This window comes from Rosa chinensis, chromosome 3 (genome assembly GCF_002994745.2).
Source record: "Rosa chinensis cultivar Old Blush chromosome 3, RchiOBHm-V2, whole genome shotgun sequence".
Taxonomy (NCBI): Eukaryota; Viridiplantae; Streptophyta; class Magnoliopsida; order Rosales; family Rosaceae; genus Rosa; species Rosa chinensis.
In genome coordinates this window covers 19,002,847-19,028,210 of record NC_037090.1, presented here as the reverse complement: position 1 = coordinate 19,028,210, position 25,364 = coordinate 19,002,847, and the positions used below count along the sequence as shown (strand labels likewise).

Here is a 25,364-nt window from a genome sequence, read left to right as displayed (position 1 = left end):
TAAACCCTATCTGCTGGTTCTAAATGGCGAGGGTGCCAGCTTAGAACCTAATGCAGCATGAGATCTCCTTGGTCATTATTTGCTGTCTCATTCTTCAAGTCCCCGTTATTTGATCAGTTAATTCTCTCCCAGAAGCTTATCAGAAGTTGTTTCAAAAGGTCCTAATTTCCCCTAATCATAATACTACGTACTACAACATATAATTGATAACAATGCTATTACGTAAATGGGTACAAGAGGCTTCTCCTTTGTTTGGCTTGACGTTTGTTTGGCTGGAGCCTCATCTCCATTCTGAATTCGATGGATCCCTTTATTTTTCTTATAAAATCTCCACGGCTACGAAAATTTCTTTGCAAAGGTTCGATTAAACAAAAAAATTTTCTTCTTCTTTTTGATGTGGTGGATTGCTCCCAGATATTGGTATAGCAATGCTATGAAATCAAATCATTTCTTCTCGTTGACCATTCGGCAAAACAATTATCAAATCACCTATGAGTGGAACTGATCATTTTCAAATAGTCACCTTCCCTTCACTGCCAAGCAACCAAAATTACCTCATCATTCATTTGTTATCCACGGCCTACTTTAGATCAATATGCACAGGCGCCGTTCTCTGGCCACGGCGCTGGCAGAAAGTGAGAATCATAATGCCCTGGCAGAAAGTGAGAATCATAATGATCATTCATAACCATTTTTGTCGACTTTCACTTAACCTTGCAATATAATTCAGACTTATTTATGATTAGCAATCATAAAGTATTGCAAGCATGGCAGCATGGTATTAGCGAAGAAGATCATTAGTAGGGACCAATTTACATAATGGTGTTGTATCCACTTCCACAATACCCGCCTAATATCCAGCAAATAAGCTTGTAATTAAACCCAATTGTATCAAGGAGCTTATAAATCAACATATTCAGTTCTATAAAGCCTCAGCTTAGACCCTTTGCTTCTTATCTCATAGAGAGCTTTGTCTATGCCACGAAAATGTCTTCTACTCTTACCCTATTGTTTGTTAATTTCATCCTCCTATGTGCCACAACATTAGCTTCCGATCCCGACCCAATTCAAGACTATTGCTTACCGAATCTGAAATCCAGTGCATCAAGAACAGCCCACCTCACCATCATCCCATGCAAGAACTCGTCTGAGGCCACCACCGATGACTTCGTCTTCTCCGGAATGAAGGTACCCGGGAACTTCACGGACACGGGCCTCGCGGCCATCTCGGTGAACCCGACAATCTTTCCAGGGATCAACACACTAGGGATGTCATTTGTAAGAGCTGATCTCAAGGTGGGTGGAATCAATCCACCACATTTCCACCCAAGAGCCACAGAAATAGCATATATAGTGCAAGGGAGTGTTTATTCTGGGTTTGTTGATTCTACAAATAGGGTTTTCGCTAGGGTAGTTGAGCAAGGAGAGGTCATGGTGTTCCCCAGGGGTCTAGTTCACTTTTTAATGAACGTCGGCAAGAAGCCAGCTACAGTATTTGGAAGCTTCAATAGCCAAAATCCAGGAATGCAGAAGATCCCAGCGGCTATTTTTGGGTCTGGTATAAATGATAAGCTCTTGGAGAAGGCATTTGGATTGAGTCCTAAGCAGATTGCTCTGATGAGAAGAAGATTTGGGTGAGGTAAGAAGTGCCCTACCATAGGGCACTTTGGTCAGTTGAATTGCATTATAAGTTGGTTTTACCCCATGATTAAAGTACTTTTATTTAATGTACCTTGTATTGCTAATGTAGAGGAAATCAAGAAATTAAATTGATGATTTGAATGCAGGAACGACACGTGTAAACGTTTTTCTGTGATTTAACCATTCCATAGTGTAGCAAACAACAATCCTGCAGGTTTCACAATTTTATATCAAACCCAACTTTTCAATATTCAGTCCCTAAGAAGCAAGTGTATTGTGGTGCAACAATCTATAACAGAGCTGGCTGGTTCAAAATCTATATTGAACATACAGAACTTTGATTCTCTGATTCTCCACAGAGAATATGAATGCACAGAAAAGCTAACATGAAGTAGCCCATTAGATAAGTAGAAGGTTACTTGTCATCAGTTAAAAGTGCCTTGACAATGGTATTGCACATCCCATCAGCATGTGGGAACAAGTGTCCAGCACCTGGTATCTCATGATATTGAATCCAGGGAAGTTGTTGGGCAATGTATCGTTGCAGAGTAACAGGAACCATGTTATCTTCATCTCCATGCCACACATGAACAGAAGCTTCATTGTTTGGAAAAGGATTTTCCAGATCCAGAGGACTGAATTCCCAGGTCCCAAATCCAAGATTCATGTCACGGTGAATGGACTCGAATTCTCCTTGCTGTCTTACCTGGTCCTGAGAAAACCATAACGAAATAAACTACAGCTTTTTCTTCTTTTATAGAATTAAAACGACATTTATAATAGCATATGGATACATAATACTCTCTATAAATTGAGGGATTTGCTAAGCACAATTAAAACCATTAGCTAAACTACGAATCCTGCTCTATATACATGTATGTGTGATGCGAGGGAGAGAATAGAAAAAAGTAACCATTGAAATTATAGTACTCTGCAAGAATATATTGTACAACACGTTAACATGGGATACTACGTGATGGGAGTGCCTCGAACATTGGAGTTAATACGGTCTAAAATGAACTTTCCCAGTATGATATATCCATCTAAAAGTGAATCAAAGCTGTACAGATAAGGGATAGATCCAATCCAAGGGAATTGCAAGAGACAGAGCAGAAGACGTTCAGGGATTGCAGTCAAGCTGTACTGCAATCCTCTTTCTCCCCTATTTTTCATTATATTTTATTTTTCTATGAATTTCATTATTTTTGATTTCATGACTGTGCAACTAAATTTCCGGTAGTGAGGACTTGTTTGAATCCCTAGACATGATTGCTTTTATGTGATGATAGAGTTTCACTGATGCCACGACAAAGAAACTAAATCTGGTATTCATAGGTGCCAGATTGGTCCTAAAATTTCAATGAGATGATATGGCCAATCCTTAAAACACTGACCAGCAAGCTTTTATTGATCACACTAGACCAACTTGTTAGATGATAAACTGACATCAGTTACTATCACCAGCATGGATACCAAATAGGACCCTCTTCCCACATGCGAGAGGTTTCAAGTTCATCCTATGGGACTGCTTTGTAGAAGAGGGATGTATATCTCCCCCTCTAGGCTGCTCTTGATTAATATACATGGCCAATCAAAACCAAGTATAGACAACAGAGCTAAACGTAGTTGAAACTTGACATAGCTCATTTGTAACTTCGATAGATCAGGACTATTAAGGACAGAAATCAAATTAAAAAGAAAATAAGAAAAAGTATGGAGGAAATCCTGTTCTGAAATATTAAGACAGATCAACTTAATGGTATAATTTCAAGCCTCAAAATTCTTAAGAACTTAACTGATAAATTTCTGGAACACTAAAAATAATACCAACTTTCAAAGTTTGTATTTAATGAATCTAATTCTGTAAATTCGGAACTTAGTCCATATACGTTGAACTTTACACGACTGTCATTGTTCTGAAATGGTGCTACCAAATGTTAAACAGTCTAAACGTTCGGACCTGTTTGACAATGTCCTCATTTTTTATTTTCTGTTTCCTATTTGTCAAAAGGAAAGAGAGGCGAGAGGGAGAGGAATAAAACAAAACAATCAGTGCACACTACCATCTTTTGGGCAATATTTGTTCCTACTTTGTTTTTGAAATGCCTTTTTATAGTTGCACATGGCCGCTAGTTGAAGTGGTCTCAGTAAAGTTTACTGAAGAACAAGAATACATAGAACTACAAAAAAATAAGTAAATAAATAAACTAGTGGTACATACCATATATGGTTTTCTTTTGAAAAGCTTAGGGAGGAGTTCTTTGTCTTGTTGAGAAAGAATATCTGTGCTGTGAGCCATAACACTTGAAGCGGGAAACCATTTTTGAGTGTTCCAGAAATAGGTAAGCCAAGGGGTGTAGTGAGAAACACGAACTGCCCACTGGTCTTGCTGAAACTGTTGGTGGTATGCTTCGTTAGATAGATTTGCAGGAATACCGGTCCACCAGTAATTAACAACTGGAGCTAATAGTGCCGCTCCTGCTAGCCTGTTACCATTACACAAATCCCTCACATAAGAGGATATCCCAAATACAATGGCTGTAACACATCATGTATGTAAATTCTAACTTGTAGGCTTTACATGGTATAAATGAAATATGTTCTACTACCACACAATATGGGACCCTGACCCACCAACAATGGCAATGTGGATTGTTAATTTTTTGTACTCTGTCAGGCTCAGCACAATGACATGGTATAACAGTTGTACGATTTTATCTTTTCCATCATACACATATAAAGAAACTGTCCATTTACACTGCATGATTAATCATACCTGTGAGGGATGTACTTGAGGCAACCCCAAAGAACCTGTCCACCCATGGAAAAACCAATTACATAGAATCTGGATCCTAATCCTAATTCATCAGCCAGCTCCTCTATATCTAAAGCCATACTCTTTGCTGTTCTATTTGGATCAGGATCACTCTCTCCATAACCAGGTCTGTCAAAAGACACAAAGTAGACACCCAAGTCTTCAACAATTTCCTGGAAGAACACACCACAGGTCAACATAATAGTAAATGCAACCGAGACAGATACAAAACAAACCATAAGATACATACTGGAGATAGGGTTTGTGCAGCAACAGCATCATGTCTGCAAGAATCAATACCATGGACATAAACAATTTTATACTGAGCATTTTCTTTTGGGACCCCATGCTCTTGATAGGCTAAATGCCTTCCATCCCTAAGTTTTATTCTTGGTGCTGTAACAGGAGGGCCATCAGGAGAGCCACAAATCTTTGGTGGAGGAGGTTGGATGGCCTGATATGCCCATGCCAGAAACCCCATAAACAACACCACCAGTGTTGTCCTAAACATCCCTGAAATTATTGAGTTCTAATCAGATCACAATAAAAAGATTTGAGAAAAAGCTCAAGAAACATATTACACAACCTGTCTCGGCCAAAAAGAAGGGACCAACTTATTCGACTTCATGCTTCGAGCATAAAAATGACATCAAATGCATAAATATTTTGGATCAGATGCATTTAGGAGTTTAGTATTGACACTTTGCAGGAAATTAAACAAAAGTCATAAAATTGTTGTCAAGATTAACAGAGATACAATGTGCAGTAATAGACAAGGCCTATGGCACTATTATAATGAAGCATAATCCCTGATCATTGAATACCATGTCTAACTTGGTCCATAAATTATATAAACTATTATCACATCGAAATGAGAAATTCCTTACAGAGATACTAAAGAAAGCATGCACCTTCAAAGGCTTGTTAGTCGTCTGCTTACATGTAGGTAGTAGTCTATTGGTATCCAGATGAAAGACAAAATCTTATATCTAGTCTCTACTCAACCTCACTGTGGGGAAACTAAATTTCCCTCGATGGATTACTTCAAGGAGAAAGAACCATTTTTCACTTCTGTGTTTTTCTTTTTGTTTTAGATGACTGATACCATGTCAAAGTTCACTCCTAATACAAGCTCAAAACTGAAGCAGAGAACGTACATTTCATTGTTAGAAAACATTTATCCAAGTCAACAGCACTCCTTTTTACATTAATTACTTCTTTTTCGTGCATTGGTTAGGATTGAACCCATGAACTATCTTCCTAACCCAAAACATCACCTTGTTTTTACTATTTACTTCTTAATTCAATATCAACATTCAGAACAACAATAACAAGTTCTCACCCAAAAGGCTTAAAGCATAAGACTTCTCAACCTGACCCTATTTCAATTTCAAATTCTTTACGTAAATGATCTAAGAAGTTGATTCCTTTTAACTTTCCTCATTAACAAAACCCCAGAAACTAATCACAAATAGCTAAAACCAAGTAAGAGTTTAAATTTTCTCATACCCAGAAAAGAAACAGATTCAAATTCTTGTCCTACATTTTTCAACAAGAAAAATTACTAAAAACCGAGATGCATTGAAGACGTTAAATCAAATTAAGAAAGAAATGAGAAAGAAGAAGAAGCCACCTGAAGGAAGACGGAAGGAGCTGTTTTGCTTGGTTCTTCGGGTGTGAGCTCTGGCCGAAGCGGCCGATATCTTCCGGTTAACTCCACCGGCCATTTTCACCAGCCGACGAGATCTGTCTGAGATTTAAGATCAGATCGAAGAAGGCTGACCAAGCTCTCTGTGTCTATGAGTGTGTGTTGTGACTGTCCCTGTTCCCAAATGGTCAATCAATTAAAGCTAAAATCCACATGGTTATTGTTAATCCTAGTCAAGGAGTGAGCCAATAGTAGCCCATACTTTCGTATTATATGTGTGCTCCTTTTGATACATTCATTCTTAGGGGGGTGTATTGTATTTGGATTTGTGTGGAGTTTTTTTAAATGATAGACTTTTTCAAAAGTCTATGGATTCTATAAAAAGTTCATAGACTTTTATTGATTTTTTAAAAACCATTGACTTTTACTGATTTTTAGCACAGATTTTTACTGATTTGTAAAAATCTATAGACTTTATATGAATGACTTATGTAGATTTCACAATACTTATAAAAAGAAAAACCAAGCTAGTTTATTAGTCAGAGAATAAAATACGATGCCATAGCTATGTTAACTAATGACCATTAGCGTAGGAATCAGAGAAGCTCAAATAATGTCATGAAACAAACATATAAGAAAATAAAGGAAAAGCCTCCAAATATAATCAACCAAACCAAAAGATATCCAAAAAAGAGAAGGGAAAAAAAAACACATTGATGAAGTTTCATGCCAAATAAGCAGACGTCTTTGAAATAATGATATGATTTATTCTTCTCCCTCATTTTCACTTTCTTGATTGTCATTGTTTTCATTGTTGGCATTTGGTTGGGCATCTGTCCACATATGAGTAGCAATACTCATTCTCCATTCATTAGCATTCTCTCTTTGCTGATCTTGGGTTTGAAAATCATCCCATTCAAAATTATCTTCGTGATTGTCTATCGGATCTTCTTCTGGTTCAGGAGGAAATTCATCTGAACGACATTCCTGTCGAAGAAAATTGTGCAGTCCTGCACAAGCCAAAACTAGTTCTGCTTGTGTCTTATATAAAAATGGTGGTGCTGATTTGAAGATTGTGAAACACGACTTAAATATTCCAAATATTCTCTCAATTACGTTCCTCAAGGAAGCATGGCGAAGATTGAATAACTCAATTGCATTGACAGGATGATTTCCTTCACCACCAAAATCTTTGAGGTGATATCGAGTACCTCGAAATGGAGCTAGGAACCGACGTCGATTTGGGAATCCGCAGTCCCCTAAGTAATATTTACCTAATAATAAAAAACATGTGCAATTAGTATGTTACAAGCTGCTAATACATTTTGTGATATCTTCCCATGGCGATTTCGATATCTGCTTACCTCACGTCCAACTACAAGCTGCTAATACATTGGCTTCAAATTGAAGGGTTAAAGCAAAATTTGAATGAAAATTAATAACTCTGTATAGATTCACCCAAAGCTTGAACCAAATCGCACCTTTGACATTACTATCATTTTAAGAAAGTTGACATGAGATTGTCAACATAAGTCCCATCTCAATGCAGGGTAAAATCACACACACTATTAGGTATAGAAAAGAAGTTCTGGCATGAAGGAAAAAAAAAAAAAAAACCACCCACCGTTTGGCTAATCTACCCGAACTTAAGAGCCACAAGGGCAAAGCAGTAGCAAAAAAAAAGAGAACCATGCCATATAGGACAGCAACAAATACAAAAGAAACAGAAAACCTAGCGAGAAAAACAAAGAAGAAGAAACATACGCAGCAAACAAGCGACGACAATAGCAACAACCGCAATAGTATGCAGGACTATGATCGAACCGTAAAAGCATTAGGCATATACATTATTTGGCTTTGTTTTAGGAGTTGATGATAATATTAGGGTTCCAAGCATCACAATTGAAAAAAAAAAAAAAATCAAATTCAACAACAACAATGAACATGTTAGGTATTAGAGGTTGATATCACAAAATAATAGAGAAAAGAAAAAAGAAATCATGAAAGAGAGATGATGGAGGACCAACCTTGAACGCGCAGAGAGAAGAACTTTGACAGACTTTTCCACGCTCAAAATCTTTGCTCTGGTGGCTGGAAAAATATTGGAATTTGGTATTTATACTTAACACTACAAAGTCCATGATTTTCCATGATTTTCTAATTCCGTATGTATGAATGATATTTTGAATACCCCTAAACTTCTATTCATTTTTAAAAGTCCTAATTGAATACCCCTAGACTTTGGTGGAATTCATAAAGATTTTTTAAAATCCTAATTAAATACACCCAGACTTTTATGGACTATTAAAAGTCTCTATTGAATACACCCAAACTTTTAAATTCCATGGATTTCTTTAAAAGTGCCAGTAATTCCATATACAATACACCCCCCTTATTTTACCTTTCTAATTTTTTACACCTTGCGAGTAATTTAATTTTTCTATGATCTTCGAATATCTCCGACCCAATGAGCCGTAAAAGAATGTACATATATAAGTGTATATATTTTTGTCAATGAATTATTCGGTGACTTGTAACGGCCTCTTCTAACAAAATAAATATAAAAGATGCACATTTTCATGGATTTATTTGTAGACAAAAGTCTCTGGTTGTTTCGAAAGATATAGAGAATTTTAGTGTGCCTCTTCCAAACGAGGTTACTTAACCTAATTGTAACAGAGCTGGAATGTTCTCATAGATATCCTATCAATATGTTGGTTTAATTATAGTAAAATTTTGTACTTGTATTCCAAGCAAATATCTATGTAATCCTCTATATATAGAGATCTTTAATATGAATGAAATACACACAATATTCTCTCTGAATCATATTCTCTTAACACATTATCAGCACGAACCCCTAATCCTATATCAAAAATTTGAAAACCCTAGAAAAATCTGAAAATGCTAGGATGAACTTTTTTTGGATATCGGAAATTGAAAGCAAGATTGCTATCCTGACATGTACTGATAACAGAAATTTGCAATAAAGACAGCATTTTGTTTACCAAGTGAAAACATCAAATTGAGGGAAAAACACTGCAGGCTCTAACTTTTGAGAGCCCAAATGAAAGACTATCCACTAATAGTGAAAAATGAGTTTCTCTACAAACAAAAGTAGCTCTAACCATGGCTGCAATCACTAGACTTTATAGATGATGCGTTTGACTCGAACCTCTTCTATCTTCTTCATTTGAGAGCCTTTTCACTTGAAAGGAAGGTGTTGACCACGACCTTCAAACTTCTTGCATCACAGACTTCTCCACTGATCTCGAGAGAATTATGCAAGTGTATGAGCAATGAATCACTTAATAAGGAATAAGTGATTTTAATGATGCATGTCAGAAACTCTCTTACTAAGCAAGAACACTTTTTGCACTGATATGAGATGCACAATAATCTCACGCAAAAGCGCTGAAAACCTAGACCACATTTTCATAATTATATGGAGGAAAAAGTGTTAGTCAAATAGTCACCCTCAAGTATAAATGGTACAAGTAATAGTATAGAGATTTAAGAAATGTGTCAAACCCAGGAGGATTAGATTCAATTCTGTAATGCCCCGAACCTAAATTTACCAGTTTACGAGTCTTTCGATTGATAAACGACATTTACATTTACTTTTTGGCTCCGTTTCGACCTTTTAGGGGGCCCCAAAAGTTGACTTTTTGTTTGGCTCAAAATTTGAGGAAATTTTTTTCATGAAAGTCGTAGAGGACGTTAAACCGAACGCGTGCATATGTTGTACGTAAAAATCGGAGTTCGTATGTGAAAGTTATAAGCGAAAAGGTAAAGTTACTCATGGTAAATTAGTATATATATTCAAAAATTTACTGTGGTAGATCAGTTCTACCACTCTCTCTCTCTCTCTGCTCTCTGTTTCTCTCTCCCCGACCCCGTCAGCTTTGGCTAGCAGTTTCTCCCTAAACCGGTGACCGATTGAGGCCCTGTCTGCAACTATGAACTCGTCTCTTCATCCTCTTTATGATAGTGGTAGCTTGGTGGCGCGATTTGGGCCGTGGGAGGCGCAGCAAGGCAGTGAACTTGAGGGGTTCGGCCGGCGTTTCGGGTCACAGAAGTTTTCTAATTTTCCGGCCATTTCAGGCCGATCCATCACCCACTCCTCGATGCTGGTTCGAACCATGACAATGGGTATCAACGATTTGGCCGGATTAGGGCGGATCGAAGGCGAGAAACCCCGTACGGATTTGAGGTAATTTCGACCTTCAAAACTTGAAATTGAGCTTGGCCACAGTTATGAAAGATACTTAGAATGTTGAGTTAATGATGCTGGTAAAATTTGGTAACCAGATATGGTGGTTGACCGGCAGCTCGTAGGTCCCAGGCGCAGTCGCCTGTGGTGACGTGTGAAGGCGCGTTCGACCGTTCCTGGTGAGTTGTTTTGGTCTGTTGGATAGTACTTGTTGTTACAAATTTATAGATATGAGTTTGGTGAGAATCGGAAGAGTTTTGGTATTAATCGGAATTTCCGAAATTCGTTAGTTTGGTTATTGATTTACGAGAATTCCACCATCGGATTTCTCTCAATTCTGCCCTACAAACTTTGTATTAAAGAATTGGTGTTAATGATGAAGTTTTGGTTAAATCAGAGAAGAAATAGAAATGTTGATTTATGAGGATTTGATGTGGGAATCGTATTTAATTTTCCGATTGTTATTCATGAATTATAATTGTGTACAGGGTGACGTGCCGAGCTACTGCTCGACGTAGAAAACCGGTTGCGTGGTCACCTAAATAATACTATGAGTGGACATTTATTTTACATAAATTGTGCATGCAGTATTATTATTATTTTCCAATTGAGATTTAATTTATCATTTGAATTATTGTGTTTTATGGTTTATTGAGTTTTGATTTATTGAGATTTATTTATGAATTACTAGATTAGTACTGGAATTCCTTCCCGAGGGCTTTTAGTAGATTTTCGAGATAGTTATTTATGAGTTATTAAGTTGGGAAATGATTTTCGGGAAGTGATTGATTAAGAAAATATTGTGAGAATTATTGATTTCGAATATTGATTTATATGGTGATATACGAGTACGAATAATTTAGCAAATATTTGAGCATGATTGAATTATCGAGATTTATTGAGCTTTGAGTTATCAAGATAAACCTAAGTTATGCTTTCGGTGAATTATCGATGATTTGTTGAGTTAATATCGAGTGTCTTTCCAAAAGCAATTATTTGGAAGAGGTTAATTCCAGTTTATTGAGGAGGTACATAAGTTAGCGCATGCATGCATTACGTGGTCGACAGTCCCCTCCAGACAATATTCTGGTCGGCAGTCCCCTCCAGAATATTTTCGTCTGCAGTCCCATCCAAGGTTCTAAAAAACGCTAGGCGCTAGTCGGGCGGTGACTCAAGGCCTAGCGCCCAGGGGCCTAGGCGGTTTTTATTTTTATATTTTATTTTTATTTTTATAACAAATAATTATATAAATAAAAAATAAAATATATAGATAATCTTTGAAAATATAAAGAATGGCATGTACCAAGACATAGCTCATTGACAAGTTCGGGTTGGGCCTCCACCATTTGTTGGTTGACATTTTTCTCCTCAAAAAAAAAAAAAAAAACAAATAATAATAATAATAATAAAATTAAAAAACCCCAGCTTGAGACTTCGGCTCAATCCAATTAACTTCCCACTATTCTAGTATTCTTCCACTCTCTGTCTCTCTTCCAGCTCTCTTTCTCTCTCTCTTCCATTCTCTACTTCAAAACCCAAGGCACCACAGGTCTCTCTTCCAGCTCTCTTTCTCTCTCTCTTCCATTCTCTGCTTCAAAACCCAAGGCACCACAGATCTAAGAACCCAAGCATGGCCACCACATATCTGAGATCTCCATGATCTCCACCTACCTCAATCTATTTTCTAATCTTTATCATGTAAGCTACTACTCTCTTTCTCTGTTTCGTTGCCCAGAAAATGTGTTATATTGAAGCTTTTGCTTTTCTTAACCAAAGTGCAGAATCTCATGTTTTCTCTGCACCCAAATAGATGATTTTGATTTTGAAATGTGATTTGTGTGCTTAGAAAATGAATATTTCAGTTCTGGGTTATCAGTGAATAGAGAATGAGAGGAGAATAAGTCGATTTGACGAATGACGATAAAAAAAAAAAAAAAATCAAGCGCCCAGCTCCCTACCGACTCCGCCCAGGCCGCCTAACCTCCGCCTAGCTCATCTAGGCGGGCGCCTAAGAGGCCAGCGCCTAATACTTTCGCCCAGGCCAAAATCGGAACGGTACTCCAGCGCTCAGCGGCTTGGTCCCATCCGATGCGTCATTTGGTCGGCAGTTCCCTCCATATGCCATGAGATAGTTAAGCGGAAGTCCCCTCCGATGCGTCACTGGTCGGCATTCCCCTCTAGGTGGCATGAGATGACTAATCGGCAATCCCCTTTAGTCATCATCCATTTTGAGATATGATTTGAGATATGAGTAATTTAACAAGATGTTTGGAATATGATTACGTATATGAGGGATTGAAGATTTTAAGAGATTGTAAGATGTTCTATTTTACGTGATTAAGATTGCAGTAAAGATGATAATTAAAAGTGTTTCTAAGATTTTTACTGCATGCAAGGTTTTAGAGAATAACTTGGGAAAGCATTAAGTTTCACTTATTCATTCAAAATTACTCATTTTTTTGTCCACTCACTCTAACGATTTTCAAATGTTTTTCCCCTGGGTCCTTTGGTTTCAAATGCCCAGTTTGCAGGCCAGTTTAGTTGAGGTCGAGCGTACATGGGGTTAAGGCATAGCTATCATAGCTTCCGCATTATAAAAGTATCGGTCCTTTATCTTGTATTCTATCTTCTTGTACGCCTGTGCATTAGATTGCTCTGATAACCCATAAGATTAATATTCTTAAGTTCATAATTGTTTTGTGAAATGGGAGATGTTGTGATTTAGGGAGCCGTGTGGCTCCAGAAAATTAAGGATGGATTATTTTAGAAGTGTAAATGTCTTTCTACAGGTTTTGGGTAGTCCACTTTTAGAGGAAGTTCCGCCAAATTTTTGGTAAAATTTCTTCTAATGTGGGCCTCACAGGGCCACTTTGGATTTCAAGGTGAAATCCGGGGTGGGTCCTGTCAATTTCACTAGCTAAGGTGTGAATCTAAGGAGAGCTAAAATATGCAAATGTACAACCACAAACCTAAATTCACAGGGAAATCTAGACTCATGGTGAGTATGTGCAAGATGCAGTAGTGCTTTGATTTTGGTTTTTGAAGATAGTTTTGAATTGAAAATAAATAGATGCTCAAATGTAAACTAAATTAGTGATCAAATGGATGAAAGTTAGGATTTAGATTGTCTACCACTAACCTCCTCTGCAAGTATTGATGCATTTCGATATGAATAATGCTAAATTAATTAACCAATTCCTCTCCTTGCATCTCTCTTGGGTGTAGTACTTAACTACTTAAGTTATGCATTTCAATCCGGTTAGATATTTAGTGCATAACGTTTGGAGATGAAGAAATCATGCAAACCAACCAATCTTATCTCTAAGTGATTGTAATTCACAACCCCTACATGCACACCTATGTGCTTTCATGCTTTAACATTCATATGTTACCAAGCTCTCAACATTATATCATGACATAGAAAACACACATACTCAAAGTGGTGAAGTCTAAGCATATGCATTCAACTTTTGAACTAGCATGTAGGCATATTAAAGAAAATTACATCACATAATATTATAACATCAATCCATATAAGATTGGCTAGGGCTTTCAACCCTAACCCCAACAAAGTACTGCTCACTCATAATTACATATACTAACTTCATAGTCAAATTAAACACCAAAATATAATCTAGAGTAAAAGGGATAGAGTTGGATTAGTGGTGTGTTGGATGGTCCCCAAGCTCATGTCTTGGTGGTGGTGGTGATTCCCTCTTCTTCTTGCTCTTAAATATTTGATGATAAAAGATAGTAAAGCTTGTCTTTTGTATTGTGTGAATAGGTGGAGTAGATGGGGAAAATGATGATAGAAAAGAGAGTGAAGAAATGATGTAGTAGTGTTGGTGTTAATAGAGATAGAGGATATGAAATGGTGGTGGTGATGGAAGAAATAAAGTAGTACAGATGGTATGGGTTTGGATTTTAGGAGGTGGGGATGGAGGTTTTGTGGTGGAGATAGAGAGAAAGAAAATGTAATGAGGTGTATGGGTGATGGTTTAAGAGTCTAATGAAGGGATGCTTATATAGAGAAGAGATAGGAGTAAAATGATGAATGGAAGAAAAATGGAGCAACTCAAGCATTGTAAAAAGCATAGACGTGGAGTATGAGAGTGGTAATAGATCTCAAAAATAAGGGAAAAAGATATCGAAGAGATGAAGTAAAAAGAGGGAAGTAATGATGAGCTATGAGAGTGTAGAGTAGAAAAGAATGACTTAGGAGAAGAGAGGAGCAGCTAGCTCTCTTTATTATGCATGGGAAACATGAAGATGAAGAGTGTTAGGATGGTTTTGGGTCACCAAAGTCAATGAGATAACCAAAGGAGAGAATGTGCGTAGGAATGCCTATTATTCAGAGAATAATATGATGGATTAATCTTGTAGGATTCTTCTAGGACTCTCCTTGATAATTGTAGCATCATAGACCTTCCAAAAATGTACGGCCCAAAGAAGGTTCTAGGTCAAACTATCCTATTTTGACTAAGATACGTTTTCTTTCTCTGAAGCTTATTTCTTGGACAAGGATTGACTTGATATTGCCCATATTCTGAATGATTCTTGACTTATCCACGATTTATGACATCATATCTTCAAGAATGATTAATAACCTTCTAGAAAAACCTAAGTAAGTTGTCGGAAAAGATCTCCCGAAAAGCTTCATGAAAAACTGACAGTTTCTGCCTTATCGGGAAGTTTATTTTGCACTTGATTTCCTGCTGCCTCGTTGATGATTCTGACCAGTTATTTGGCTCATGTTGAAGTACAACATGATATCTTTAAGGAATGCTGACCCTTTCTGTAAAGGTACAGTTGGAAGAATGCAAGAAGCGCTCTCCAAAATTATTCCCAAAAAGCTGATTCTGAAACTGCAATTTTCTACTTTGCAGCAACTGTTTTGCATACTGATTTTCATGGACTTTCCTTGTAATTTCCTGCCAAACGAGTGATCAAATTTAGTCCTTTGCATCAGTACTTCATGGTCCATAGCTTCATTGCTCCATTTAAACTACTATTTTTCCGGGATTGCTTCATGAAATATTTGTGTCGCCAAAAGTGGTGGTGCATGAAAAATTCCCTGAAATTTCACTTTTTCTCCTCTTGTCAAGATTTTCTATAAAAACATGGAATTAGATTAGTCAACACTAAATTAGACTTTCAGAACAAATAATTTTCATGTTTTAGGGCACAAATATATATATATATATATATATATATATATATACAGATCTTATCCAGAGCGAGGCATCGCTTTGAAATTTCAGAGCGAGGTTAGGGTTTATGGTCACTTTTCGGTCGCATATCCACATCTCAATCGTTCAGTTTTTAGGTACTAATGTATAGATCATCTTTGCAAAATTTCAACGAAATTGATGGTCTTTAAGGTATCTAACTCGCTTAAACCAATAGACGAACTGAATCTGTCCAACCTGAACCGTACTAGCTTTAAGGGAGTTATCAATGCCTTAACGACCATCAATTTGGCTGAAATTTTGTAGAGATGATCTATACATTAATACCTAGAAACTGAATGGTTGAGATGTGGATATGCGACCGAAAAGTGACCCTAAACCCTAACCTCGCTCTGAAATTTTAAAGCGATGCCTCGCTCTGGATAGGATCTGTATATATATATATATATATATATATATATATATATATTATGATCAAACAAAAAGATACCTCCACAATCAATGTTTCTAACCTAATTGACTCCTATTAGGAAATAATTTTTTAAGAAAAGATTGTCAATTAGTTTAAATCAATCATAAATCAATTAAGACTAATTCTCTTAATTAGTACGAATTAACCAGTTGGAAAATATCTTTTCTAATCAATATTTAAATAATAGAAAGATACATTCCAAAGAATGATGTCCTAAAACAACGGACAGACTCAAGGATTGTAACACAGGTTAATTGCAATCCTAGTGCATATGCAGACACATGAAATGTCTTTACCTAAGATATGTTTGAGATCAGTTTTGATGTACTTTTTCAGCTTCTTCAGTCATGAAACGATATGATATACTTCACTTTGCTTTGTATGGGATTGCCAACACAAACATGTACAAAAACTTGTACTTACAAAATCCCAGAAGAAAATCCCAAAAAGAAAAAAAAATTCTTCTACCACTAGCCTCACCAGCCCCTTCCCATTAACCTTACTAGCCCTACACGCACAATCCCTACATAGACTTGCCAGCCCCTAGCAGGCTTAGCCTCGCTAGCCTGTAGCGCCTACCCTTAGCGCCCTCTCTACCTACACGTTTCCAGCCCAGCCCACCTGCAGCACGCTAGCGTGCCCCTGCTCTTCTGCCTCCCTACACACAAGCCTTTGCATGTGTGATGCCCCGGAAATTCGTATTTATTTTCCGAGGATTTTCCGGAATTAATTTTATGTTTATTGGACGGTTTCGTGGCTCGTGGATGGAGCAGAAGTGTTTGGGACGAATTTCTATTCGGAAAGTGTGACTTTAGGGGTGGCGCAAAGGTTGACTTTTTATTTGTTGGGATTCTCTGAAAACTTCCTTCACGAAAGTTGTAGAGCGCGTCGATACGAGTTTGTGGATATGTGGAACGCGAGAATCGGAGTTCGTATGAGGAAGTTATGGCCATTGGAAGGAATTTCCATTTTGGTATAAATAGAAGTTTCCCAAGTTGGAAACTTACTATTTTCATTTGGTTTCCTTTTCCGGAAACTATTCCTTTCTCTCTCTCTTCTCTCTCGTTCGCACCTTCAGAATCGAAATTATCCGGCTGACCCGACCCGAACCCGAACGATCCGACCCGACTTTTCCGGCCAACTGCGGCGGTCTCCGGCGACGAAACTTTCCAGATCAGTTCGTCTCCTCCGTTTGGTCTTCCCTGTGGTGTCCTCTAGCACCGATTCTCGGTGGTGGGGGCGGTAGAAGGCGGTGCAGGTTGGCGTTTTCAGACCCGGTCGGAAATCCTTGTTCCGACGTCGGCGAGGCTTCAAGTCTTCTTGGTTGAGCTCAGAGCAGCCTCGTTGATCGATCCTTGGTGGTTGTTTGGATCGATTCACGTGAAACTTCGATCAACTCGGATTGGATTACTGTTCACGGCTTGTGAGGTAGTTTTCGATCCCTTAAGCTTGTTTTCTGACTTCGAGCCAGTTATGAGAGTTTACAAGCATGCTTAGATGAAGAACTTTGATGTTGGGAGTTTTGTGAAATATTGAGTTTTGGCCGGAGGCGGTGTGCCACCGTCTGTGGCGGCGTTCCGGCGGTGTTCCGGCCACTTAAGGAACTGTTTTTGGTATTATATATGTTCTACTCGTTGATACGAGTGTTTCGATATATAATATACAAATTTTGGAGTTCGTATGGAATTGTTATGATTTTTGTAGTTTCATACCGATCGATTATTCTGTCCGTGAGGATTTGAGCGTCCGATCGACTTGTGGTTTGGTCACATCGATCGTGGACGTATTCCGGAGACTTTGGGAGGTCTCGGATGTGGTTTTGCCTCGATTGGCGCCACTTTGGGGATTTTAGTTCAAAATAGGGGTTTCGAACTTTAATCAAATGTGAATCGTTACTGATTTGAGATCATTGGTGATTAGGTGCTTCTAAAGGTGAATTGGATGAGTTGTTGGTGATAGTGTTAGTTCGGTTCTGTATAGAAGACGCAGCGGGAATCTGAGGTGAGTAATCTCACGAAGTTCATTCACGAACGGGCTTACCTTTATCGTTTTGAGAGTTATTTAGTTAACTGCAAACTATAGTTGGTATTAGTAGGCATTCCTGAGCGGATGACTACGTATATATATATATATATATATATATATATATATTTACGTGAAATATATGTGTTTTGGTGGTTTGTGGATTTTGAAACAATATGCATGAAATGATGCTTTTTATTGTTTTGGGTTGTGGCTTTTGGAAAACAAATTATTGTGGAAATGTTGATTTCGATTTGTTTTGAAAAGAGTTGAGATTTGTGTATTTGAGGAACATTTTAGTTCCCGGGTGATTTATTTAAATATGGTTTTTACCGGGAGTAATTGATAGGGGTCAATTACTGGGAATCTTTCATTTTAGATTCGTGTAACATTTTGGGTCCACTGTGACTCCTTTAATGTTTTGGTATTTATACCGCAGGTCCAAAGACTTACGAGTTGAGGATCGTAGGTGGGAAAATCGGGACTTCTCGCCTTTGGCCGGGTTAGTGAATACGATCAGTTAGAGCTCTAGTCTGTCCGCCGTGCTTGTTTATTCATTTAAACGTGTGAGTTTATCTCGTGATTTGAGTGAGTTTATCTCTTGCTTTGTTTCTTGATTGAAACACGTTTGTTTATTCATTTAAACGTGTGAGTTTATCTCGTGATTTGAGTGAGTTTATCTCGTGCTTTGTTTCTTGATTGAAACGCGTTTGTTTATTCATTTAAACGTGTGAGTTTATCTCGTGATTTGAGTGAGTTTATCTCGTGCTTTGTTTATTGATTTAAACGTGATTTGAGTGAGTTTATCTCGTGCTTTGTTTCTTGATTGAAACGCGTTTGTTTATTCATTTAAACGTGTGAGTTTATCTCGTGATTTGAGTGAGTTTATCTCGTGCTTTGTTTCTTGATTGAAACGCGTTTATTTATTCATTTATACGTGTGAGTTTATCTCGTGATTTGAGTGAGTTTATCTCGTGCTTTGTTTATTGATTTAAAGGTGATTCGTGTGAGTTATTCTCGTGACTGGTGTGGGTTGTGTGTGGTTTGAGTTACTCATACGGGCTTGCAAAAGCTTACCAGGTTTGTTGTGTGGCAACCCGGTGCACCATTCAAACGGTGTAGGGGTTAATCCTGCAGGTCAGGATAATCGGGGCTGAAGTTGGGGTTGCATACTTGCAGCTAGACGGTAGGAAGCAAATTTTGTGACTTTACCGTTATTTGGACTTCCGTTGTAGTGAGCTCTGAGGAGCAATTACGTTTTATCTTGTTGTTGACAATTTAATTCGTAAGCTGGTGTAATATATAACTCTATGGAGCGAGTGTATATTAACTTTGAGGGTTCATGGCATCAATATGTGTGTAAGTTAAGGGGACAAAGATTTCAGGTATTTTGTATTGATGACTGAACGTTCACGCATGTATAATTATGGGATTATATATATCGATTTTCATGTGTGTAAAATCAGGGGCGTGACAGCATGCCTACACCTCTGTGCCCTGCCCGCACCTCTAACCCTGCACGCGCCTGCACACCTGCATGCCTTAACCTCACTGCTGCCCCCCCCCCCCTAATGCCTCCTACACAGCGCACGAGCCTTGCCTCGCCTTGCCCGCTTCCTTGCACGTTGCTCTACACAACTGCACCTCGTGGCTAGTGCGCCTCCAGCCTGTCTGCCCTAGTGCACCTCCTACACAGTCCTGCAAGCTGGCCTGCTCATTAGCACTGCATGCACGCACCCTTGTTAGCCTCAGCGGTGGAAAAAAAAAATTCAAATAAGCTTTTAATAAAAATTTATACTTTTATTTAATTTTGCTGCTTTATTTAAATTTCACATTTTGCAAATCCAGCCTATTATTGTTTACGTTTATATAATTGCAAATTTTTATGCATGTCTTGTAAATTTTATTATCTTTATGCTTTATATAATTATGAAATTTTGAGCATGCTATGTATATTTTATCTTTGTTTATATTTTATTAAATTGTAGAATTTTGAGTCAAATTGTAGGTGTTCATGCTACTCCGAACAAAAGTTCGTTGATAAAATTTAATCGATCATTAAAACATCATTGTTTCGGTCTAATCCTACAAATTATTAAAAATCAATTTCTTGGCAAAAATTATGCTCAAAAAATTATTTTGTTTTCATGTAAGTTTTTAAGCTTCGAAACTAACATTTTCTTGATTTCTTTTTTCAGGATGTCAAACTTGAACAAGCTTGATTTTGCTCCACTAAACTCAACGGGCGTTAGATATCACAAGTGAGTTTGGGATGTCCCAGTATCATCTCACTGCCCAAGGGATCTTGACATCAATCTGAGTGCCTAACCCTGATGTGGTCGCCCAAAATGTTTAAGCTATGGCTGTAACAAACAACACCAAGGCGCTCATTTTGATTACCCGCCATATGAACAAATCACTTCAACTTGAGTACATGAATGAGGATAATGTTAGAAACTTATGGGTAGCGCTTCAAGAACGTTTTGGGAACATTCATGACTTCGTCCTTCAGGATTTAGAAGTGCGAAGGCACAATCTTCTCTTTTCTGATAAAAAGGCTGTTATGGAGTACAATTCAGAAGCTTTCCACATCAAATCTCTAATGCAATTCTGTGGAACAACTATCACAAAAGTTCAATTGATTGAGAAAACCCTCTCTACCTTCTCCGTCTCTGCATTGATGTAACTACAAGACAGATTATAAAGTTTCATGAGCTAACCACAGCCATGTCTGTTGCTATAAATCATGACAACATCCTTGTGAAGAATTATGATTGGTGACCCATTGGAACTAAACCTATTCAAGAGGTGAATTATAATAGGGAGCCAGAAGAGGTCGTCATGAGCAAAACCCTAAAGTTAAGGATAATCAACCTGGACACCATACAATCGCTCTACTCAAGAAGTTAACCACCAAAACAATCAGAAGACACGCGGCCGTTAAGGCCATCGTTGGAAGAGAGGGGTGGCCAGCCATGGTAGAGACGCCAGCGACTATGATGCGTCATCGCCGTCAGCCCTAGGGTTATTAGTTCTCACACAAATGTGCCTTAATCAAGGGAGAATCCTCCAACTCAAAATGAAGTATGCATGTTTCTGATGTGGGCATCTAATCATTGAGCCAAAGTTTGCAAAGCACCTGAGAATTTAGTTGCAACCTACAAGGCATATACGATTGTAAGGGAAGCTCATCTCAATTAACATGAAGATCAAGATGTCGAGCCTAAAGGTTGAAGACTTCAAATCCGGCAATAAGGACAAGGATATAGATGTTGTTGAATTTGCTTCAAGTCTTTTTATTTTTCCGAGGATTACCATTTGTATTAACTCTTCATCAAATAGTCTTATCCAAAGTGAATACGATGTCTAGGCTAGAGTTGAGATACGGTACTTAAGCAAGCCTTGCTCCACCAACATCTCTTATTTTGGAGTTACCGAAATGAGTTGAGTGACTACTTTTGTTTGCATTGATAGTTATTTTTGGATTAGATCTTGTTTGGGAACTCTTGAAATAAGTTGAGTGACTACTTTATTAATGAATAAAATTTTAATTTTTATTCAATCTCTCAATTTTATTTTAATTCGAGCATTTATTTATAGGAATGGACTCCGAATAATTACAATGTCTCACGGATAGTATAACTACGAACACTATACTTCGCCAAAGGCAATTATTCTTAGAGATGTTGCATACCTATTCCTCTCTGACAACGATGGCATGACCAACCAACTTGGTTCAAAGTCATGGAATGACCCAATTCCTCTTTCCCAATGACACCTTGATTACTATATATATGAAAAACTGAATATATTAGTCACGCTCAACAAAGAATTGCCTGCAATTCTTCTTCAGCCTTCCTTTCTTCTTCATCAATTATTGTTATTACAATTGCATGTATTGTCGCTATTCATAAATCATAATATAGATCTTGATCAATTAAACACCCTCATTAATATTTCCAGAAAAAAAAAAATCATCGTATTGTCGAGATTTAATAGTAAATATAAAAAAATTAGTCCAGTTGACTTTCAAGAGTGAAGTTCTAATGGGAACTGTTGAAATGAGAACTGTCAAATTAATAATTGGATTATCAAACATGGCCAGGCACCATGTTGCAATGCATGGTTGGAACCTTTCACAGGGGGGGGGGCGATTAGTCATTAGGCCTAGGAAGCCTTTGAAATACCCCCCTTAGGGGTCTTTCCGATCGCAAGGAAGGCTAATTAAAAAAAAAAAAAAGTTGGATGAGTTGTATGTTGCAAAAAAAATAATGATAATAATAATAATTAAAAATTAAAAAACATTCAACCAACCTTGAATGTGAAAATTCTCATGAAATTCTCATTTTTGTTAAAGGAAAAATACATTATGTGCCATCGTCAAAGCAACTGACGAGGAGGGAATCAAAGAATTACAATCACATCTCAATCAGCATTTAGTATCATTAATGTAATTGATATTTCCGTTGTAATTCTATCCCTATATAAAGGGACTATGAAATGAAATGAGCAGCCCAATTTCAATCTCAATTTTACTTTTACACGTTATTAGCACGCTTAGAGAGCCAATAGCCAAGAAAAAAAAAAACCAAAACCCTAGAGGAAATTTTTTTTTCTTTTCTGCCGCCACCAAAAAAAAAATTCCTCTCTCCCTTCCAAGACCAGTCTTACATCTCTTCTCGGCCTCTTCCTTCTGCCGCCAGGCCACCTGCACCCACCTGCAGCCTGCCTATCCCCACGCAGCAGCACCACAGTAACAGTAAGCACACCTGCGCGCGCTCTAGCCTCCATCAGCCCTGCGCATTACCACCTTCGATCCAGCCTAGCGCTGCGCAGATCCCATCATTGTTGCTCCTCATCCCCGCCTCAGCCTCGCTGTCCCATAGCCGGCCCAACGCCTCACAACCCCAACCCCATCGCCGTCTACACACCTATCTGCACAAGAGAAAATCAGAAGAAGAGTAGAAGGAGGAAGACACAAAAAAAAAAAAAAAAAAAAAAAAAAAAAAAAAGGAGAAGGGGGCTGCTGACCTGGCCCAAAAGAAAAGAGCCGAACCAAAAAAAAAAAAACAGGCCCTGCGGCCCAGAGAAGAAGAAAAAGATTTTTTTTTTTTTAAAAAGGCCAAAAAAAAGAAAAAAAAACAACAACAAGGCCCGTGGTCCATTGCTGAAAAGAGAGAGGAAGCGGCCCAGTTTTTTTTCTCAAGCTCAAAAACATCACTACACACGCCTGCATCAACACGCGCGTGTGCTAGGATTGTTTTGTTTTCTTGAAATCAAGTATGTTTTCTTTATTTTATTTTATGACTTTAACCAAGCACGTGAATTTTCTTTATATTTTCTATTTTTAAGCATGCTTTATATTTTATTGTTTATGCTTTTATTATATTTTGTTATTGAGCATGTTTAGTTAGATAATTTTGCTCATTTCAAGCATGCCTTGTTATTTATGTTTTATATGATTATCTTTACACATGATTTATAATTATGTTTAAGCATGCTTTATATTTTATTGCTTATGTTTTTATTTATGAAATTTTGAGCATGTTCTGTGATTTTTATTTACGTTTATATAATTATTTCTAAGGATGCTTTTATATTATGCTATTGTTTATATTTTTACGCATGCTATATTATGTGTAGCATATGTTTTGTTGTATATTTGTGAAATTTGAGCATGCCATGTAATTTATTTTTATATATGCTATGTTTAAATGTGCTATGGTTATTCCTAATTTAGCATGCTGCATATAAATTGCATCTTGCCATGATAATGAAAATTCATGGGCATTATAAACATATAATTAACGTGATAAAGTATTTTCACATAACATCAGAAAAAAATGTGACCATTATGAATCTTGTTCTTGAAATCTAATTCATATTTTTAGAAAATAATTTACGTGGATGTCTTTATGACTGCGTAATTTATATCTTCTCTTTTGTTTATGTAGATGGCTGATCCAAATCAACCTGAATTTGACATCTTGGACTCAGAAGGACTTGAATACCATTGTTGGGTTTCCGATGTGGAAACTGCCTTTGTGGCAAAAGACTACACTGCCACCATTACCGACCCCAAACATGATGAATCATCTAATAAGGTGAAAGCAAATGCCTTAATGTTTCTAAGGCGACATATTGATCCTAGTCTACGCTGGGAGTACCTTCAGTTGAAGACACCCAAAGAACTATGGGACGCCCTTAAGGGACGTTTTAGGAACATTCATGACACCTTGCTCCCAGAACTGACCGTTCAGTGGAATGAAATCCGCTTGCTCGACTACAAAAGGGTCAATGACTTCAACAAGGTCATGTTGCGCCTAAAGGCACGTCTCAATTTCTGTAGAAAGGAACTCACAGAAAATGATATGATCTAGAAGACTCTTTCCACTTTTCCTACTTCACCACTTATTCTAGCAAACCAGTATAACAAAAGAATCACAACCTTCAATATGCTGATCAACCTACTGCAAGTGGCTGAGAGGCATAATGAGGTTCTTTTGAACAACAACGCCACACCTATTAGGACAAAGAAAATTCCCAAGGCTAATTATGGCAAAGTGAAAGGTGGAAAGAACCCCAATGCAAAGGGGATTGGAAGTACTGATCCCTACCCACGTGGCAAGGGACGTGGGGGTCGTGGTATGGGCAGTCGAGGCCCTTTCAATGTATGGCGCAGAGATGGTGGTGCTGGCCTAGTGATCATGGAAACAAGGTGCACAGGTCACCTAAGAACCCTTCAGTCAAACAGGAAAGAGTTGGCAATGAACCATGTTATAGGTATGGAGTCATTGGGCATTGGTAAAAGAACTGTCAAGCAAACAACATCACTGCAGCTAAAGAACAAGAGGTATAAGGAGTCTAAAGAACAAGAGGCTCACTATATGGAAGAAGGAGGCCATGACCGAGATGTCAACCTCACAATTGCAGACTTCAATGGCAACAAGGTCAATGAATGGACTAGATTTTGACTGATCTGCTTTATCTATTTATTTTTCAAAGACAGTTGTGAAGGCATAATGCCTCATTTTTAATTAGACTATTGATTAGTCTTAAAGTTTATTTCAATAGTGGTTTGATGAATTAGATTTCTGAACAAGACCTTGATTTGATTATCGTTGGCTTATTAAGAAATTTCAAATTTTACTTTGAAGCACTGAATTTATTCGACTTTTATTTACTACACATATTTACATGGTTCGAAATAGCACTATAAAGATATAAAGCAATACATCTAGAAAAAAAAAATTATTTGAATGAAAAGATTATCATTCTACCTAAATAGAAATACTCTAAAGAATATGAGATTTATTTAATGTCACAAACGCTCTGTATGCACTAAGAGCTCAATTGAACCTTGT

At 37.6% G+C, this 25,364-nt stretch overlaps 2 protein-coding genes and 1 long non-coding RNA gene across 3 annotated transcripts; 2 read left to right on the top strand and 1 right to left on the bottom strand.

Annotated features, from left to right (window-relative positions):
• Positions 1–909: 909 nt before the first annotated feature.
• On the top strand, positions 910–1,790 carry LOC112193376 (germin-like protein subfamily 3 member 2). The gene has a single exon (XM_024333503.2). It carries the CDS (start codon positions 988–990, stop codon positions 1,636–1,638), a length of 651 nt encoding a protein of 216 aa, XP_024189271.1. The 5' UTR covers positions 910–987; the 3' UTR covers positions 1,639–1,790.
• A 23-nt stretch (positions 1,791–1,813) lies between these two features.
• LOC112193375 lies at positions 1,814–6,336 on the bottom strand. The gene is made up of 5 exons (XM_024333502.2): positions 6,090–6,336; positions 4,707–4,969; positions 4,418–4,629; positions 3,863–4,127; positions 1,814–2,353 (listed from the first exon to the last, which is right to left on the bottom strand). The coding sequence occupies exons 1-5, from the start codon at positions 6,181–6,183 to the stop codon at positions 2,057–2,059; spliced, it is 1,131 nt and encodes a 376-aa protein (XP_024189270.1). The 5' UTR covers positions 6,184–6,336; the 3' UTR covers positions 1,814–2,056.
• A 5,456-nt stretch (positions 6,337–11,792) lies between these two features.
• On the top strand, positions 11,793–12,238 carry LOC121052040. Its single transcript, XR_005807836.1, has 2 exons — positions 11,793–12,015; positions 12,164–12,238. It is a non-coding gene; the product is annotated as an uncharacterized LOC121052040 (long non-coding RNA).
• The last annotated feature ends 13,126 nt before the right edge of the window (positions 12,239–25,364 follow it).